Source organism: Ogataea angusta, assembly GCF_019207475.1.
Source record: "Ogataea angusta isolate 61-244 chromosome Unknown 61-244_NODE_12_length_299177_cov_91.812086, whole genome shotgun sequence".
Taxonomy (NCBI): domain Eukaryota; kingdom Fungi; phylum Ascomycota; class Pichiomycetes; order Pichiales; family Pichiaceae; genus Ogataea; species Ogataea angusta.
The window spans coordinates 59189-77347 of NW_025065226.1; the positions used below are offsets into that span (position 1 = coordinate 59189).

Below are 18159 nucleotides of genomic sequence, written 5' to 3' on the forward strand. Positions count from 1 at the left end.
CTATTCCTGTCAGCTACTCCTCGTCCTCCTCGTCGTCAACAGCAACGCTGTAGAATTGCAGCTGGTACTCGTTCTTCTTGACCGACACGAATCTGATCCAGTCTCTGATCTGGTTCTTCTTGAGGTATCTCTTGGACAGGTACTTGAGGTACTTTCCGGAGAACTTGGTGGTGGACACAACCACCACCTTGGCGGCACCCTCCTGCGACACGGTGATGTCGTTGCCAAGGTTTCCAAGGTGGCCATCGACCTTGATGTGCTCGACAAGGTACTTGACGTACGAGGCTGGGTCAAAGACGCCGTTCTCGGTTGGGCCGGAGCAGTCGACGGTGAACTTCTTGGCGACTTTTTGGTTTTTCTTGGTCTGACAGGTTAGGACGGGAGAGAGCTACACTCGTGATTACTTTTAAGCCTACCGCAGAAGCGCGAGCTTCACGGAATAGCCATAGAGATTGCGAACGCACCGACCTGCGGTGGAATCACTATAGGGCATAAAAGAAACACCAGTGTATGTGGATACATACGATTGGAGCCATTATGATGATAGGGAAGGTGAAAAATGAATTTTTTTTTTTGAGCACTGGCAGCTGCGAAAAATTGTCAGGAAAGTAAAAACACAGCCCTCAGCAAGATCACATGACACATGATCGATATATTTATCATTTATAGTATACACGAACAAAGGCCAACCAGGGCAATTATGTAGCCCCATTTGGGCGAAACCGTGTCTGGAGAGCCAGCAGACGACGATTGCGATGCAAAGTGGGACACGGCCGCCGACGACGAGGCCGCGTCCGTCTTGTTGGGCGCGCTCGACACGCCCAGCACAGACCTGGCTGCCGAGCCTGAGGCGTCTGTGATGAGGGAGTCTGCGTCGACGCTGGACGCGAACGACGTGATGGCTGCGGCAATTGTGCCCGTGGCAGACGAGTACTCGACGTCCGTCACCTTCTGGAAGTTCGAGTAGAAGTTGCCCGTCGTTGTTGCCTCTTGTCTTCTGAAAACGTCTAGATACATGTCGCCACGAAAAAAAAAACGGTAGAGATTTGAACCGCCCCAAGCATTCTCGCATGTCTCAGTTGGGCGCATTCTGCAGGTACTGGATTTTACACGAACTTAATGTAAGGAGAAAATAGTTAAAAAATAATTACGGTTGTGTTGATGACGTCACGAGCGTTTCCGATGCGTTGAGCACTTTGTTGGGGTCGATCGCCAGCTTCAGCCGCCGCACAGCGTCCCACTCCGGGCCTTCGTTCAGCAGCACGCCTGCACCGCCCAGCTCCGTCAGCCGGCCCTGCGCAAAGTTGTCGCTCACCACGAGCTTTGCGACGCTGTTTGTCGTGGGGCCGACCTCGCTGGGCGCCCGCGGATGCAGTTCGCAGACAGGCACCACCACGTGAGTTTCGCCGAGCCGACGGGCCATCTTCACCACGCTTTGCGCCTGTTTTCTGTCCACTTTGAGCACACCCACGCTCTCTCCCGTCTGCAACGAACAGTGCGCAAACCCGAAATTGCCCACGTACGTGAGCGGCGACGCCACGTGGTCGGCCAGCTCGACCAGACGGTCCACATTCCGGGTCTGAAACACCACCAGACACTCGTCCGTGTGCGGCTCCAGCGCGATCTCCATCTCGCAGACCGTGGCAAACCGGCGTCCCAGCGGTGCAAGGATGCGCAGCGTCTCGCGCGAGGCGGTGAACGTTGTTCCGTCTGCAAGCACCACCTTGGCGCTCTTGAGGCTTGCCAGCGGGTATCCGTTGACGGTGTCGCCCGGGGCGGCCAGGCCGAGCCACGAGAGCGCAAGGTCGAGCGGCTGTGCGCCATTCATCGCGCTCAGCCCGCGACTGTTCGCAAACGAGCCCACGTCCGCGCTGCACTCGCACGTGACGGTGTGTGTGCGCTCGTTGTACGCGAGAATGCGGTCCAGACGGCCCAGGTCCACTGTCAGCCCGTACTGGTCCGTTTTGTACCCGTCAAAGGGCACTCCGACCTGCACCGGCACGCGGTACAGCTGGCACAGCTTCATCACTACGGCAAGCTGCTGCGCGTCCCTGGGCCGGATCCGGTACCTTTTCGCGGTGTCCGTGTCCTTGTGCGACCACAGCACAGAGCTCCAGCCGGGGTTTTCGGTGATGACCCGCCACAATTCCTCGTCCACGTCGTCGCTGCTCAAATTGAGCTCGTTTTGGAGTTTCTTCACACACCGCTGGAAAAGAGCGTAGTCGGCCGGCGAGCTGAACGAGCTCGCACGCAGGTCCGCGACGGTCGTCGTGGAGCCCGCGGGGAACAGGTCGCGCGGCGGGTTCTGCCGCGTGCTGGTGCGGCCGATGGCAAACCCTGCCCCGAGCGCAACGACCATCACGAGCAGCTGCATGCTGAAGGGCGACTCTCTGGCGCTGCCCGCGGTGTGCGGAGCCGGCGGCCGTCTGGACGCGCGCGAAGAGACAAGACGCAGACCGCGCACGGCCCGCTTGCCGGGCGACGCAAAACAGGTGCGAAACATTACCCCACAAATTGGTGCACGGGTGATTTTCAGGCGAAAACGAGTTACAATTCTCCAATCCGGTCTTAACATATATACACTCACTTGCGCAGCTGCGCGAGGAAATTGTTCTGCTTCAGTTTCTGTCTGTGCAGCTTCTTGGCCTGCTTTCTCATGTAGCGGAACTCGTCCGTGGCCTTGAGCTGGGCCTCCTGGGCCTCCTTGTCGAGCAGCGTCCACAGCCAGTCCGGGTACTCCTCGTCCTTGAGCGCGACGGCGGGCTTGCCCGCCTTGAACACGTGGATGTTCAGCGGCGCGCCCTCCTTAACCGACGACTGCAGCAGCGCGCGTCCCGCGCTGAAACGTCTCACCAGCCCTAACGTGAACATGGTTAAAAATTTTCCACTCACATTTTTTTCTTATTTTCTGGCTGTGCTACGCTTTCACCGGGTAGAGCATTCGCAGACAGAAGGCAGACCAGCTGCCGTCCAGAAGGAGCGCGTAGCGGGCGGCGCGCGCGTCGTTGTGGCCGGCAGCCTTGGCGCGCGCCGCCAGCATGCGCCGGATCTTCCACTCGCGGTACGGGAGCAGCAGCAGCCCCGACACAGCGCAGGTGATCACCACAAAGATCTGGCACCAGAAGTACGGTTTTGCGCGCGAGTCGTCCACCATTTCGAGCGCCACCACCTCGGCGACCACGTACGGCAGCCCCGAAACCATGCTCACGTACGAAATCGCCGGCATGAGGTCCCCGCCGGACCCAACAATGTCTGCCGTGAGCGGCGTGAAGTTGACCCAGTTGACACCCAGCAGCAGCCCCGACAGAAACGCAAACACAATCATCTCGGCGTACACGGTGACAAAGATCCAGAACACGCCCGCGAGCAGCGCCAGCAGCAGCGAGCAGATGATGGTGGTGTTGCAACGGCCAAGAGCGTCCGACACGTAGCCGAGCAGCGGCCGCCCCACGAGCTGCGCCACGTTCAGCACCGTCAGCACGACGGCACCTTGGTCGCTGCTCAGCCCGATCGACGTGCAGAACGACGAGTACGAGAACAGCATGATGGTGTACGCGAAGTTGTACACAAAGCTCCACGCGCACACGTACTGCACGGGCAGCGCTCTGATCACGTGCCAGTCGAACAGTTTGCGGGTCTCGCGCCAGAGGCTTGTGTTTTTCGAGTTGAAGGGCCGTCGCGGCCGCACCAGAGCGATCGACACCGCCAGCATGGCCCCGCACACAAGCCCCATCATGCGCAGCGCCCAGACCTGGCTGTGCGTGCGGGAGATGATGGCGCTGGACGAGCGGCTGAAAATCAGTCCCGAAAGCCCTGCTCCCGAGTACCCGATGCCGGCGGCGACGGACCGTTTGCGCAGGAACCAGGACGGCAGAATCACGACAGACGGGCCCGCCACAAGCACAAACCCGACGGCCATCAGCAGGCCCTGGAACATCATCAGCTGCACCACGTTTTTTGCGATCGACGCCAGCCAGAACGAAACAAACACCAGCGCGCAGCCAGTGCCCATCACCAGCTTGAGTGGATACCGTTTGGCCAGCACGTTTCCGAACTGGCAGAACATAAAGCTGACTCCAAGCGAGAGACCGCCAACCATGGCAAACTGTCTTTTTGTGGCTCCAGGAAAGACGTCGGCTTCCAGATAGTAGTTCAGGTACACTCCGAAGGCAGAATTCACTCCCCACGAAAACGTGTTGATGCTGCACACACACGCGGCCGCCACCCAGCCCCAGAAGGTGCCGTCCGGCGGCGTGTCTTGGAGATCCGCAGCGTTGTACTGTCCGTCGTACAAACTCTGTGCAAGAGCAGTCTCCGCTCGAGTAATCTCGTTCTCGTCTCTGACGGCCTCTATGACGCTGGAGGCGCGGCTGAGTACCCGCTGGAGCCCAGAGCGAGACCGGGACTCGTCCGGCAGCGTGATCCCAGGCGAGACCGTGGAATGTGCCGACATGACTAATCGAATTAATTTATTTTAAGTTATTTCACCTAACAATATTTATCTTGTATGCATTGTTGCCCAGATGACGCGACTTGTCTAGAAACGTCTGGCCCGGCTCGTCGACCAGCGGCGCGCCCGTCTGGTCGACAGGCCAGCAGATGTCCATCACGTCCCGTGCCCACGCGCGGTCGCTCTCGGTGAGCGGCTCTGCCACGGCTCCCTCGAGCCGGGACTTTTTCACAGAGCTGTGCACAGCCCCGTTTCGGTCCTGCCAGAACGACTCGTGGTACAGCACTTTCAGCACTCGTGTGTCCAGCTGCCGTTCGCGCGCCGCGTTGTACAGCGGCTTGATCACCAGCAGCTTGTCGTACTTCGAGTCCACTCTGTACCCGTAGTGCGTGCGGAAATAGTTGATTGCTGCCACCGCGTTCCAGATCTCGCACGGCTGCCGTTGCAGGAAAAAGAGCACCAACAGTGCCACCAGCCGCGGGCTCAGCGGCGTCCGCGTCCAGTCCAGGTACCGGAACGCCATCTGTGGCCCGCTGTGCGCCAGCATGCGTGCCAAGAACAGCTTTGAAAAGTGCACTCTCAAACAACTGGGGAACAGAAATTTTTTGCCGATTCTGGTTCCGCCCAGCTTCTCTGCCGCCTGCGCCACGACGGGCCCCACCAGCGACTCGACGTCGATCTGCTTGAACGACATCACGCCCAGACACGCGAGCCGGCCGTCGAGCGTGCTCAGTTTCTCGAAAACGCGCAGAAACGTGTCGGCGTCCGGAGCCAGCCGCTGCACACGCAGCCGCTCAAACACCCAGCTCTCGAAGTCGTCCTCGTCGCGGTGGCGCAGCTGCCGTTTTGCCGCGATCGCCCTGTTGTACGTGGCGACGGCCGGCGTCTTGCGCCACTGCGAGTAGACGTCCAGCATCGCCACAACCTCGCGCCACTTGCCGCGATTGTATAAATACCGACAGATCACGTCCAGCGTGGCGGCCGTGTGCGAGAACTCGTACTCGGTGCCCAGAAGACGCAGAACCGCCCGCTCGGCCTCCTCGTCGTCCGCGCTGCTCACCAGCTGCGCCACGTACCGTCCAAACTCGGTTTTTTGCAGCTGGCCCAGCTGCGCTCGCCAGTCAGCAGAACGGCTCAAGGCACGGCTCTGGGAGTGCGGGAGCACGAACTGGCGCACGACGGCCTCGTCGCGACATGCGGCCCGCGCAAAGTCGCCGCGCACGCCCTGGTTCAGCGCCTGGATCAGCCGCTGGAACCTGAAGTCGTCGGCGTACGTGCCCTGCCGTGCAAAGACGCCTGCGCGCACCATGCGTCCGCGGCGCGGCAGCAGAATGGGCTCGGGCCGGCGCAGGACCACGGCCGCGAGCTCTGCTGCGCCCAGAGCGCGCAAGTCGAGCGCGCCAGTCACAGCCAAGGATAAAGCACGACTCATCTCGTGGGTCCCCTCTTTTTCTCTACCCCGGTTTTTCTGTGATTTTATAAGAATTACATAAGCGTCGGAAAAAAAAAAAGCTGCTACTGCAACGGCTCCGACGACGAGGACAGCCTGTTGAGGTGGAAGTAGACGTCTGTGCCGTAGCCCTCCATGCTGATGAGCTTGAGGTCGCCGGAAAAGTAGCGCGCGTACAGTCTGCTGTGCGGCAGGCCCACGCCGAGCCCCATGAACGGCGGCTTGTACCCGTTGGCAGGCTCGACGATCTTGTTCGCAGAGGTGTAGAAGTACGTCCATATGAGCGGCACGACCGAGCGCGGGATGCCGCCGCCCTCGTCGCTGACCTTGATGGTGATGTCCTCGTTGCCCTCCGACACGACCACCTTCACCGGCGGGAACTCGATGTCCTCGATGTCCTTATCTGGGTGGAGCGAGGTGTGGTGCTCGACGGTGGCCCTGAGCGAGTTTTTCAGCGTCTCGAACAACATGTGCACGAGGTGGCCCGGCACGTACATGAAGTTGAGGTCTTCTGGCGCCCAGAGCTGGACCCTGGGCGCCTCCATGATGTTGTAGTGCTCCTCGCACGCGAAACGGGCCGCGTCGATCGCGTCCTGGGCGATCTCCATCACGTTGGTGTCGAGACAGATGATGCCGACGTAGTTGTCGTTTGTGATGTTCATGGTGCTCTGCTCGTACAGCGCGATGGTCTGGCCGATCAGCATCCGGATCCCGATCCGGCTCATGTAGAACCGGTCGAGAAACTGGTTGATGCTGCCGTCCAGATACGCAAAATTATTTTTGTGCTTCCAGTGCTGCACGCCGCGAGCGATGGTGGTGACGGTTGCGTCGTGTCTTTTCTTGATTTTCACGAGCGTCTGGTTGACGAGCTTGTTGTAGTCGAGCACGTCGCTGGTGTACGACACGTCCGACGGCGTGGGCACGTAGTACGCGCGCCGGGTCGGCTGCCGTCTGGGCGCGTGGTCTGTCTCGTCGCGGGGCCGCGCGTGCAGCTGCTCGATCACTATGCCGTCGTCCTCGAACTTGGTGGGGCGTGCGGCAGAGTGGACGCCCGGCGCAGCGACTTTTTCTGGCGACATCGGGTACAGCACTGCGCGCATCTCGTCGCTGATGGACGGCTTGGGCAGCGACGTGAGCTCCTCGAACGACTGGGCGTACCAGTCGCGCACGCGCTGGATCGACGGGTCGCTGTTGAGCCCCGACGGCAGCTCCTCGAGCTCCTTCACGCGGTGGCTGAGCCGGATCGGCAGCTCCTCGACAATGAAGTTGGACGCATGGAACACCGATCCGGGCGACGGCTGCGGGCCAAACTGGACCATCTGCCGCAGCGACACGCCCGTCTGTGGCACACGGGCCAGCTTGTAAATCTCGCGGCGCAAAGAGTCAGTCAGTTTCCAGGAGGACATGGAAAAATGGGGCCATCGAAGCGTCTGGTGTCAGAAAATAAAAATATTTCTTGCAAGTGCCGAACCAGCTAAAATGGACCCCGGCCAAACGGTAAAAATAATGCATAAAAAATAATAGCTGCAATAATAAGTGCAATAATAAGTGCAATAATAACTAGCAAAGAAAAATGCAAAATACATCACGCCGCTTACCGGCCGCCCACCGCAGTGAGCATGGCGCCATTCACGTCGTTCAACAGGTTGTTCACCCTCTCGCGTCCGTAGTTCAGATTCTCGTTCAAAAGCCCCGTGAAACGGTCCTTGCCCAGCATCAGCCGGCCCATGAGGTTGCGGCTGCCGTCGATCACGTTCGACACCAGCGTGAAGTTGTCCAGAGTGATCAGCTCGAGCTGACTGCCAATCATCACCAGCAGCAAAAGCAGCATGAACGGCAGCCAGAAGAAAAGCAACCGCTTGTCCGCGTCCAAGGTCTTCTGAGACGACTTGAGCGCCAGCTCCAACGCCTCCTCCGACGAGTCCTCGGCCTCCTGCGTCTTTGCCTCCGCCTCGTGTCCCTGGAAGTTGAGCAGCGCCCTCTCGCCCTCTTCTGTAGGGAACAGCTCTTGGTACGACGGAAGCATCTCCTCGCGCGCATCGTCCGATTGGTCGCTGTCGCTCAGGTCTGGGATCGACGACAGGTTCTTCGCGAAAGCCTTGCGCATCTTGAGCCACAGACTCACGCCTGTAGCACGCGTCTTCTTTCTCTCGAACTTTGGCATGTCCGGCAATAATTCCGCGTCCAGGTCGTCCTCGTCGTCCGCCTCGAACTCCATCTCATCATCTTGCTCCGGCCACCTCTCGTCCGGCGAGTCGTTGTCGAAGAAATCTGCCTTGTTCAGGCCGCACTTGCCAACGGCAACAAACTTCGGGTCGAACGCCGGCTCGTCGTAGTCGTCGAAAATCGACTCGATCGACTCGTTCGAAAACCGTCTGTGGCTCGACGGGAACTGGGCTCCCTTCGTGTCGTCCAAGAGATCCAGCACATTCGAGTCGGAAACGTCCTTCAGCGAGATATCGTTGCCTAGCCTCATCGACGCAACAGCCCCGTAGTTCACCAACAGCTTGATCAATCCCCTCTGTCCGTTGATGAATGCATAATGCAAAGCTGTAAGATCGTTGAGGTCTCTCGTGTCGACCTTGCACCCGTTTTCCACCAGATATCGACACAGCTTGGCGTATCCCTTGATACACGCAAGGTGCAGCATGGTCTGTCCTTCCAGGGTGCATATGGCCCAATTCGGAACGGCGATCGGCGAGTTAGGCAGTTTGAGCATCGACAGGAACTTCAGCAGCATCTCCTCGTGGCTCAGAGACGTTTTGGACAACTCCGTCATCTTTAGAGTGGCCTTCTCGACCCAGTCGTCGTAGCCTGCTGGCTGCGGTGACTTTTGTCGTTGCTGTTGCGGCATGCTGGAGCTGTTGTTTCCGATGATTCGTTTGGCGATATTCTTGGCGTCCTCGAGCTTTCCATTCATTTTCAGACCCACAATTTGCAGAGCCAGCTCCACCAACTGTCTGTCGGAGTCGTCAGTGTACGTAAAGACTTGCTGCGACGTGGAGTTCAATATTCCGGTTCTTCCCTCTTTGGAAGAGTCCTCGAATGTGACTAAAACCGGTCCTGCTTGTGAGGCCGGTGGCAAATACGTCACTATTGTCGAGTCCGACCAGCAATGAGTGGCCAACGCCACGTTAGAGCCAAACTTGACTGCAAGACCCGGCCGGAAGTTCGAGCCTAGCAAAGTGACCTCGATGCCACCTCTGATAGGACCCTGGGCAGGAATAATTCGCTGAATTGACGGCACTGACTGCTGCGCGGAAGAGGAAGAGCTGTTGAGCGAGCTGGCAAGGTTGATTCCAGATTGGCTTTGCGTGAGATTGGCAAACGACGCCTTCTTCTCGGGCGTGCTCGAGAATATGCTCGTTGCCGAAGAGACACCAAAACAGTTCTGCGGCGAGAGGTTGTCAGAGCTCATTGGCGAGTTTGCGTCTCTCTTGCTGACGCTCGACGAGAACGAGTCCTGACGTGCTCCCAGGGCCTGCCTCGATCTCTGCTGCTGGACTGCATCGTAGTAGGTTCCGGTGCTGTCCGCTGGAGAAAGATGTCTCTTCTGCCGCTTGTATGTTCTCGAGTCGTCTGTGGCTATAGGCGTCTGTTGTCTTAGGGAGGAGCCGGCCATTGCCACGTGAGTCGCAGCGCTGGTGCTGGTGTTTTCGCTCGAGGACTCGTCGATCGAGTTTATCACTGTTCTTGGCTCCTGTTTGACTTGCATTTCCTGCTCTGGCGAGTTCGACTGCTCGCCGTCCTTTAGCAGCTTCTTCCTGTCCATGATCAAAATTGGCTGAGACAACGTTTTGCCCAGCACGTTACCGTCTGCGTCCTTAAGCACGAAAAATAGCCTGAACCCGTTCGGCTCCTGGTGGTGTCTGCAATAGCACACTATTCTGGTCAGCAGGTCAATCGACTTAACGTTCGTGGCGTTACCAGTAGGTCTAGGGAACGAGATCACCTCCTTGGTGTTGAAAATGATGGCTCTTCGTGGAACGTTCAAATTCCAGTTGATAGAATCCTCGGCAATGCCACGTTTGCGTCTCGACGCGCGCTTCATTTCTCTTCTCATGCAGCGTTTGCAAACATTGCACGATCTCAGTTTCTGATACTGGCCGTCGGAGGTGGCCGAGTTGCTGGCACCAACCACAAACGTGTCTAGAAAGAGCATATGAGGCTTGACACTCTCGGGAATCTCGTTATTTTCCAGCGTCAGCTTAGGCTTGGCTATGGTGTCTCGCGGAAGGTGCAGCAGAAATTGTGGCGGCGGAGGAGAAATGTCCAGTTGAATCTTCATCTGTGTCTCAACGCGCGACGACGACGGCAGCTCCTTGATCTCCAGGTTGTACATCAAGTTGTCGTTGCAAGAAATATATTCAGGAGGCAGAGTGCTGGTGGTAACGTCCTTTGAGTCGCCTTTCGTCTGAATCTTGTCCGAAAGCTCTTCAAAGCTGGGCAATTCCGGCACGTTGGCAAAGCCGCCAAACTTCAATTTCATCAGTAGCTGGCGACTCTTCTCAAACATTTCAAACTCTTCCGACTGGCCGCCCCCTTGAACGTTGTCACTATACGTGTCCTCCGGAATAACAAATTCCGGCATCTCGTCGTGCTCCATCTTGATCTCGTGCGACCCTTGCCTAGACAGCTCGTTTCTCACAAACGCGTGCAATTCTTCGTCAAAGTGGTTGCGCTCGTCTCCTGCTCCCTGGTCATATAATCTCATATCCAGAAACTCGTCAAGTATGTCTTTGTCTTCAAAATGGGCGCCGAGCATCTCCTGCATCGGCTCGCTCATCTGAGGGCTCATAGAGAGCAGTCCGTCCATGGTGTTTTTGTTGTGCGTTGTAGCCTAAGAAGGCGCGGGCGTAGCTTGATTTATGTGTAATTAAGGCGATTACAAGTTCTGTGCCGCAAAGTAGCGTCCTCTCACTTTTGTCTGTCACCTGACGGTAATTGTAAAATAGGAAAATCTGTTAGCTTTGTGATGGACTGTAAATTGTAGGACCCACTTGTTTTAAATAGCAAAAAAAGTATTGGAAAAAATGGCAGGGGTTACCCGGAGATGATTAAGAATCATCTGCTGGTGTTGGGTAACGCGTTGGGATTACTCTATGAGACTACATGAAAGGGTGCCGATGCTACAGGTGTTTGGTATGTCTCAGAGATAATGCAGTGCTCAGAAAGTCACGGGTCCGCTAAAATGAGCCAGCTCTCCGTGTGTGTGAGCTGTCAGCATTTGACGTGATTCAATTTTTTTTTTTTTGAGAAAGATCCGAAAATATTTGAAAATATATGAAAAATATGTGAGATACGAAAAAAATATAAAAAATAAAAAATTTATGACCGTATTTCGCATCATCACAGGTTCGTACGAGCACACATTGCTGTGTGTATCGGTGACGCTGCCTGACGAGAAGAACAGCCAGCCGCTGTTCCAGCCGATCTTCCACTTCCAAGCGCACTCGCTCTCGATCAGGGCCCTCGACATCGCTAAAAGATACCTTGTTTCTGGGTCCAACGACGAGCACATCAAGATCTACGATTTGCAGAAAAGAAAAGAGCTGGGGACGCTACTGCAGCACCAGGGATCGATTACGAAACTTGTATTCTCAAACGACTTTGACGAAAGCTCCGAGTATCTGACGCACAAGAACGGCAAATGGCTACTGAGCGCAGCAGAGGACGGCAAGATAGTGATCTGGCGAACGAAAGACTGGGAGCAGTTCGGCATTTTGAAGGGCCACACGGCGAGAGTCAATGATCTGGCCATCCACCCGTCAGGACGCGTGGCCATCTCTGTGAGCGACGACAAGACTGTTCGACTGTGGAATTTAATGACGGCCAAAAAGGCGTCTGCGATGAAGCTCAAGGGAGTTTTCACACACGGTCAGTCGCCCAATCTGGTCCGTTTCAATAGCGACGGCGAGTTCTTCGTTGTTGGGCTGCTCAATAGACTGATGGTGTACCAAACTAGAGAGGCCAAAATCGTGGCTATTTTCCAGCTGAAGCAGACACTAATGCAGATGGAATTTTTGGTGCTGGACGGCAAGGAGTATCTCGTTCTAGCGAACGGAAATGGCACGATACAGTTTTACGACGTGGCACAAATTACACAGGGAAACGAGGAGACAGAGCCTCTTGAGAAGCCCGAGTTCGGGCTGCAGGGCCACGCGAACCGGGTCAAGGATTTCTCCATCTACAGAGAGAAGAAAGAGAACGAGACAAAGTCGTATCTGGTGTCCATCTCGTCGGACGGCAAGATCGTCGTCTGGGACCTGAGCGTCCGGGACCAGGTGGCCGTTTACGATACTGGAGAGCGGCTGAACGTGGTTGCTACCGTGAACGAGAGCGTGGAGAAAGCGCTCAAACCGCGCCACGATCCGCTGCAAAAGGAGGCCGAGAGCGAGTATGAGAGCGACGGCGAGGTGGTTGTGCGTCGCGAGGACAGGAAAAAGATCAAGAAACGGCAGAAAAAACTGCTCAAGGTGGAACGGGAGTAAATATTAATTTATAAAAAAATCTATTGACTGTTCAATCTGGCGACGTGTTTGTCGAACAGCGCCTTGGCACGTGTCCAGACCGGCGCAGTGTCTCTCTGAGGCAGCTGTTTCAGCGAAGGAAGCAGGTCGCGGACGAAAAACTCGGACGCCTCTCTTGGGAGCAGCGAAGGCAGATGGTCGATGCTGATCACAGAGAGTTTAGGGCCCTTGGTGGTGTCGACCCGGACTGTAGGCTCGTTGAACACCGTGGCGACCGTGTACACAGGGATAGGGTTGTGCGGGTTGGTAGTGTCGGCCGAGACGTCGACGATGGTTCTCAGCTTTCTGTTTTCGTCGTTCAGGGTCTCCAGGTTGCAGAACGGAGGAATTGGCTTCGACAGGTAGATACAGTTGACGAAAATGTCGGCGTCGACAATCTCCTTGAACGGTCCACCCTTCGCGGTCTCGGCCATATCCCACTTGATGATGTTTTCGTCTGGAATACCAACTTTGCGGCACAGGTCGATGGCTCCCGAGCCGCATCTGCCCAGAGCGCCAATGATCAGAACTGTAGGTTTTCTGCCGGCCTTGGCAACGCCCTCGTCCAGCATCTTCTTGACATCGGCCACGAGCGCGGCCTCGTTTGGGTATGGGCTCACACCGCCGAGATCTTCGGAGTCTGGGTGAGTCTGTTTGAAAGCCCAGTCCTCAACGCCCAACGCTGCACCTGCAAAGCCGGCGTAGAAACCAAACGCGGCAACACGTCTGCCCTGGTCGTTTTCCAGAAACTCGAGGTCGTACAGAACACCGTTTCCAGCAGGGAATCTGGACAGAACGTCTTTCCAGCCGGCCTGGTCTTTGTAGCAGTGGGCGAACTGAATGTGTTCGTGGACCAGCGGGAACGACTCTTCTGGCAGCTCCTTCAGCCCAAGAATGATTCTGTCCTTAGGGGCGTTGACCCACGAGCCCTCTTCGACAATGTGGGCTCCTGCCTGCTCGTACTCCCTCCAGTCGAAGATGGACTGGGACGACTTTTCGACGTAGATCTCGAAATCGCCGGTGTCCAGCAGCTCCCTTGTGGTTGAAGGCGTGAGGGCTGCTCTGGCCTCCAGGGGCTTTGTTTCTGCTCTCAGATGAAGAACGACTTTGGCCATGGCTAAAAGTAAATTAGATGACTTTTTTAAATAAATCAGTCATTTTTGACTGGGAAAAAACCGCACAAGTCGACGCGTCGAAAAAAATAAAAATAAAATAAAACAAAACACACTGATCCTTCTTTCGAGTCGCACAAATCCATGTCCACAAACAGCCCCAACACGTCGACGCTTACGATCTCGCCGCTCATAACCAATAAACGGTCCAAGGACTACTTCCAGACACCACCCAACCTGCTTGGCCAGACCGTCAACCCGCAGCAGAACGCCCATCACCGGGTATTTTCGTCCCCCAACGTGTCCAAGTCCGTCAACAGCAAGCTCAGCACGCTGACCAGCAAGGATGACGACGAGGAGACGCCGCTCACACAGGCCGATAAGCTGCGGCTGTGGCGCCACGACGCCCTGATGCAGCACCATTACAACACAGCCATCTACATCGGGGACAAGGTGCTGTCGCTGACGGGCGACCCCAACGACGCCTTCTGGCTCGCCCAGGTGCATTTTGCCAACGGAAACTACCAGATCGCACGCAATTTGCTGTCCGGCCCGCATTTTGAGGAGTCTGTGAGCTGCAGATACCTCGCGGGCCTGTGTCTGGTCAAGCTCGAAAAATACGACGAGGCGCTGGACGTCATAGGCGAGGTCAACCCGTTCAAGACAGACCACTCGGTGAAGAACCCGGACGGCGGCGTGAAGCTGGAGGCGTCGATGTGCTATTTGCGCGGGCTCGCGTACAGCAAGCAGAACAATTTCGATAGGGCCAAAGAGTGCTACAAAGAGGCGGTCTTGGTGGACGTGAAGTGTTTTGAGGCGTTCAACGAGCTCATAAGCAACCATCTGATGTCGCCCGACGAGGAGTGGGAGCTCCTGAGCGAGCTGAATTTCGACGACGCAGACAACAACAACGAGCTCGTGAAGCTGCTCTACACTACGCGGCTCAACAAGTACAAGAACGTCGCCACCTTCGAGGAGGCGGAGCAGCGGCTCAAGGAGGAGTACAGTCTGGGCGAGAATCTGGATATTCTGCTCAGCCGTGCCGACCTGCTGTTCATTCAGTGCAAGTTCCAGCAGTGTCTCGACCTGTGCGAGCAGATCATCAAACACGACGAGCTCAACCTCTCTGTGCTGCCTAATTATCTCAGCTGTCTGCACGAGCTTGGAGGAAAAAACAGACTGTTCCTGATGGCCCACAAGCTGGCGGAAAACTACCCCAATCACCATATCACATGGCTGGCCATTGGTATCTACTACTTTTCGATCAAGAAGACCAATGAGGCGCGAGTCTTCTTTTCCAAAGCCTCGATGATCAACCCGAACTTTGGGCCGGCGTGGATCGGCTTTTCGCACACGTTTGCTGCAGAGGGAGAGCACGAACAGGCGATCAGCGCCTACGCCACCGCGTCGCGTCTGTTCCCGGGCATCCACCTTCCAAACTTGTTTCTGGGCATGCAATATTTGCAGATGAACAACCTCACGCTTTCGCAAGAATACCTCATGTCGGCGTACTCGATCTGCCCGACGGACCCGCTGCTGCTCAACGAGCTCGGCGTGCTGCACTACCGGCGCGTGCAGCTGGCCAAGGCCGAGACTTTCTTCCAAAAAGCGCTCGCGGCTGCCAGCACGCTGGACTCGAACGCCAAGGCATGGTCGTCGATCCACTGCAACCTTGGTCACGTGTACAGACGGCTGAACATGCTGGACAAGTCACTCAGCCATTTCAACAAGGTGCTGCGCATTTCGCGCAAGGATGTCAACATCTACTCTGCGATTGGGCTGCTGTATCTCAAGATGGGCAAGATCGCCAAGGCGATCGAGACGCTGCACGTGGCGCTGTCGATCCAGCCCAACGACCCTATCGCGCTGGATTTGCTGAACAAGGCGCTCGAAAGCAATCTGCACATCAACAACAAACAGCTGCTGGACGAGCCGCTGCCGCAGAGATCTGCGTTCCAGACCCCGATCAACAAGCCGAGCAGAAACCTCAAGTTCATTGGCGAGGACAACAAGAGAGACCTGGACATGATCGCTGAGGACCTGAAGCAGGGCGAGGACTCGAGCGACGACGACGACGCGGTGATGGAGATAGAAAGTGAATGATTGCTATTGCATTGTATAACTATATGAATGGGACGAGAAGCAAAAAGAACGAGAAATACGAGATCGAGACACACGCTGCTGCGCCCTGGAAGAACGACAGCGGCTGGATCGAGGAAACGGGACTCGTGGACGTGCGCAGGGTCGAGGCCAGCGTTGAGCCGGACTGCACCGCAGAACTGGCGGTCGTTTGCGGCTGGCACTTCTCCTCCGTGCACGTCTTCACCACCGTAATCGAGATCTTGGTGTGAGGTGTAGAGACCACAGACGCGGCAGTCTCAAAGCTTGAGCCTGTTGCCTGTGCTGGAGTCTGTGTAGACGAGAGGACTGACGCAGGTGTTTCGGAGGGGGTCTCTGGAGGTGGTGTTGAGATTTCAGCTGAGCTTTCCGATGTGCTTTCCGATGTGCTTTCCGCTTTGCTTGTCTCTGCCAGCGAGGAGCTCGAGGTGGCTGGTGCCGTGCCTGTGGATGTGGCTGGAGACGAAAAGCTCGTGGAGCTCGCTGGCGTGGTCTCTGGCTGCTGTGTGGTTTCGCTGGACTCTGGACAGGTAGTCACGTACGTCGTCGTCTCGTTCGTCACTGTCGTCTCCACCACCGCCTCGCTGGTCTTGCACTCGGTACAAAGTTTTTCCGTCGTGGTGGAAGCAGACACTTCGGTCACCCACGTGCTGCTGTACTGGACTGGCGTCGGCTGCGAACTCACCTGGACGTCTTTGTTGCACTCTGTGCACGTTGTGGCGGTGGTGGACTCGGTGACGGTTGGGCAGGCCGACGACGTGGTGTACGTGGACAGGGAGACGGAACCGCCAGCGGTGACGGTGGCAGTGGTCACGTAGGGCTGGTTGCAGCTGTACCGGGATGTGGAGAGAAGTGTGGAGGAGGAGGGGACAGAGCTTGTGCTGGATGTGCTTGTGGAGGAGCTTGTGCTCGATGATGGAGAGGAGCTCGACGGGGTGGGTGTCCAAGTGGAAGAGGTTATGTAGCTGGTGGTGGAGCTCGATGGGGTAGATGATGTGGTCGATGAAGACGATGAAGACGATGAAGACGGCGAGGTGGATGTGGAGGATGGGGTGGAAGACGTTGACGATGTCGACGACGTGGAAGTTGAGCTTGTGGACGTTGAGTGAGTGGAGGTGGAGGAGGAGAAGGTTGATGTAGAGGAGGAAGTAGAGGAGGAAGTAGAGGAGGAAGTGGAGGAGGAAGTGGAGGTGGAGGAGGTTGATGTGGTGGAAGAGAGAGAGGAAGACAGTGTGGATGAAGTGGATGAAGTGGATGAGGTAGTTATTGACGACGACGATGTGGAAGATGTAGTCGAGGTGGACGACGTAGTGGATGAAGATGAAGTTGAGGTGGACGAAGACGAGGTGGATGAAGACGAGGTGGATGAAGATGACGTAGAGGACGTGTTCTCGCACGTCTCGCACGTTAGCGTGGTTGGACAAGCTCTTGAGGTGACGTAGGTGGTGGCGCCCGTGACTGTGCTCACGTGACCGTCCCCTGCAGTCGTCGTGATGGTGATATCCTCGGTCTGTGTGAAAGGCACGTTGCAGGACACGACGGAGGTGACTCTGCTGGAAGAAGATTGCGACGAGATGTCGCAGTAGGTCACCACGACCGTCGACTGGCCGTAGTCGTCGACAGACGTCGAGTAGCTGACCTGCTGCCAAGTCTCCTTACCATCCACGGTAACCAGTGTTGGAACGTAGCTTACAGGGACATACGTGGTCACGGTTGCGCGATTGGCCGTGACGGTGGTGACTGAGCCATAGTCTGTGGTGGTCTTGCAGACGAGGCCGCCGGCGTAGCAGTATTTCGAAGTGAGCGTGGTGTACTCCTCTGCCAGAGCCGTGGCAAGGAGTGTAACGAGCGAAAACTGGAATCTCATGGTTTGTTATCCGTCATCTGGCCGCCCAGCCTTATATAGTCTGGTCCGCAAGTCCTGTTTCGAAATATGAGACGTCTGAAATATTCAGACGTCGTCCTTTGAGGCCCCGATTTGGGAGCCCGGCTAGATTTTTTTTTTTAGCTCCAGATCCGGCATTCCTAATTCGGACCTCAAAGGAATTTTGCAACCAGGCACAGTGCGTCGAGAACGGGCCCAATTTCGCGGCAAATGCTATAAATAGACCTGAGACAGCCCTCATACAGCTCCGAAACTCAGCTCTTGTTCTTGTTTTCGTACAGCACGAGGTTGAAGATGGCCATCCGCGCGCGCTCCTTGAAGTCAGAGATCGTGCAGTGGTTGTTCAGCGTGCGGATCGCGTCGTAGAACCCAAGCTCGATCAGCCGCAGCGCGCGGTTCTTCGGGCTCAGGAAGCGGCGGAACTCGGACCCGTCGCCCGCGTCGACGTCCATGTCCTCGGCGCTGTCGTCGTCGTCGTTGTCGAGGTCGGACCCCGTGGTCTCCTCGCGCCAGCTCAAATTCAGCACGGCCCACACCACGCTCAGCCGAATCTTCCAGTGGTCCTCGTCGTCCGGCACGCGTTCCGAGTACTCCAGGAACGCGACCAGTTTTTTAAGCAGGCCCTGGTTGCACAT

The 18159-nt window shown here is 56.6% G+C and overlaps 11 protein-coding genes across 11 annotated transcripts; 3 read left to right on the forward strand and 8 right to left on the reverse strand.

The window, feature by feature from the left end:
- Positions 1–13: 13 nt before the first annotated feature.
- KL928_005001 (uncharacterized protein) lies at positions 14–1089 on the reverse strand (the record flags this gene model as incomplete). The annotated part of the gene is made up of 2 exons (XM_043205763.1): positions 14–364; positions 691–1089. The coding sequence occupies 2 exons, from the start codon at positions 1087–1089 to the stop codon at positions 14–16; spliced, it is 750 nt and encodes a 249-aa protein (XP_043057588.1).
- A 58-nt stretch (positions 1090–1147) lies between these two features.
- On the reverse strand, positions 1148–2871 carry KL928_005002 (uncharacterized protein; the record flags this gene model as incomplete). Its single annotated transcript, XM_043205764.1, has 2 exons — positions 1148–2426; positions 2588–2871. 2 exons carry the CDS (start codon positions 2869–2871, stop codon positions 1148–1150), a joined length of 1563 nt encoding a protein of 520 aa, XP_043057589.1.
- Positions 2872–3038: 167 nt separating this feature from the next.
- Positions 3039–4459, forward strand: KL928_005003 (uncharacterized protein; the record flags this gene model as incomplete). The annotated part of the gene is made up of 2 exons (XM_043205765.1): positions 3039–3398; positions 3470–4459. The coding sequence occupies 2 exons, from the start codon at positions 3039–3041 to the stop codon at positions 4457–4459; spliced, it is 1350 nt and encodes a 449-aa protein (XP_043057590.1).
- Positions 4460–4488: 29 nt separating this feature from the next.
- Positions 4489–5882, reverse strand: KL928_005004 (uncharacterized protein; the record flags this gene model as incomplete). The annotated part of the gene is made up of 2 exons (XM_043205766.1): positions 4489–5178; positions 5253–5882. The coding sequence occupies 2 exons, from the start codon at positions 5880–5882 to the stop codon at positions 4489–4491; spliced, it is 1320 nt and encodes a 439-aa protein (XP_043057591.1).
- An 83-nt stretch (positions 5883–5965) lies between these two features.
- Positions 5966–7306, reverse strand: KL928_005005 (uncharacterized protein; the record flags this gene model as incomplete). Its single annotated transcript, XM_043205767.1, has 1 exon — positions 5966–7306. The coding sequence occupies one exon, from the start codon at positions 7304–7306 to the stop codon at positions 5966–5968; it is 1341 nt and encodes a 446-aa protein (XP_043057592.1).
- Positions 7307–7494: 188 nt separating this feature from the next.
- KL928_005006 (uncharacterized protein) lies at positions 7495–10716 on the reverse strand (the record flags this gene model as incomplete). Its single annotated transcript, XM_043205768.1, has 1 exon — positions 7495–10716. One exon carries the CDS (start codon positions 10714–10716, stop codon positions 7495–7497), a length of 3222 nt encoding a protein of 1073 aa, XP_043057593.1.
- Positions 10717–11230: 514 nt separating this feature from the next.
- KL928_005007 (uncharacterized protein) lies at positions 11231–12391 on the forward strand (the record flags this gene model as incomplete). Its single annotated transcript, XM_043205769.1, has 1 exon — positions 11231–12391. One exon carries the CDS (start codon positions 11231–11233, stop codon positions 12389–12391), a length of 1161 nt encoding a protein of 386 aa, XP_043057594.1.
- Positions 12392–12411: 20 nt separating this feature from the next.
- Positions 12412–13524, reverse strand: KL928_005008 (uncharacterized protein; the record flags this gene model as incomplete). The annotated part of the gene is made up of 1 exon (XM_043205770.1): positions 12412–13524. The coding sequence occupies one exon, from the start codon at positions 13522–13524 to the stop codon at positions 12412–12414; it is 1113 nt and encodes a 370-aa protein (XP_043057595.1).
- Positions 13525–13665: 141 nt separating this feature from the next.
- On the forward strand, positions 13666–15624 carry KL928_005009 (uncharacterized protein; the record flags this gene model as incomplete). Its single annotated transcript, XM_043205771.1, has 1 exon — positions 13666–15624. The coding sequence occupies one exon, from the start codon at positions 13666–13668 to the stop codon at positions 15622–15624; it is 1959 nt and encodes a 652-aa protein (XP_043057596.1).
- Positions 15625–15643: 19 nt separating this feature from the next.
- Positions 15644–17506, reverse strand: KL928_005010 (uncharacterized protein; the record flags this gene model as incomplete). The annotated part of the gene is made up of 1 exon (XM_043205773.1): positions 15644–17506. The coding sequence occupies one exon, from the start codon at positions 17504–17506 to the stop codon at positions 15644–15646; it is 1863 nt and encodes a 620-aa protein (XP_043057597.1).
- Positions 17507–17537: 31 nt separating this feature from the next.
- KL928_005011 (uncharacterized protein) lies at positions 17538–18159 on the reverse strand (the record flags this gene model as incomplete). Its single annotated transcript, XM_043205774.1, has 2 exons — positions 17538–17835; positions 17954–18159. 2 exons carry the CDS (start codon positions 18157–18159, stop codon positions 17538–17540), a joined length of 504 nt encoding a protein of 167 aa, XP_043057598.1.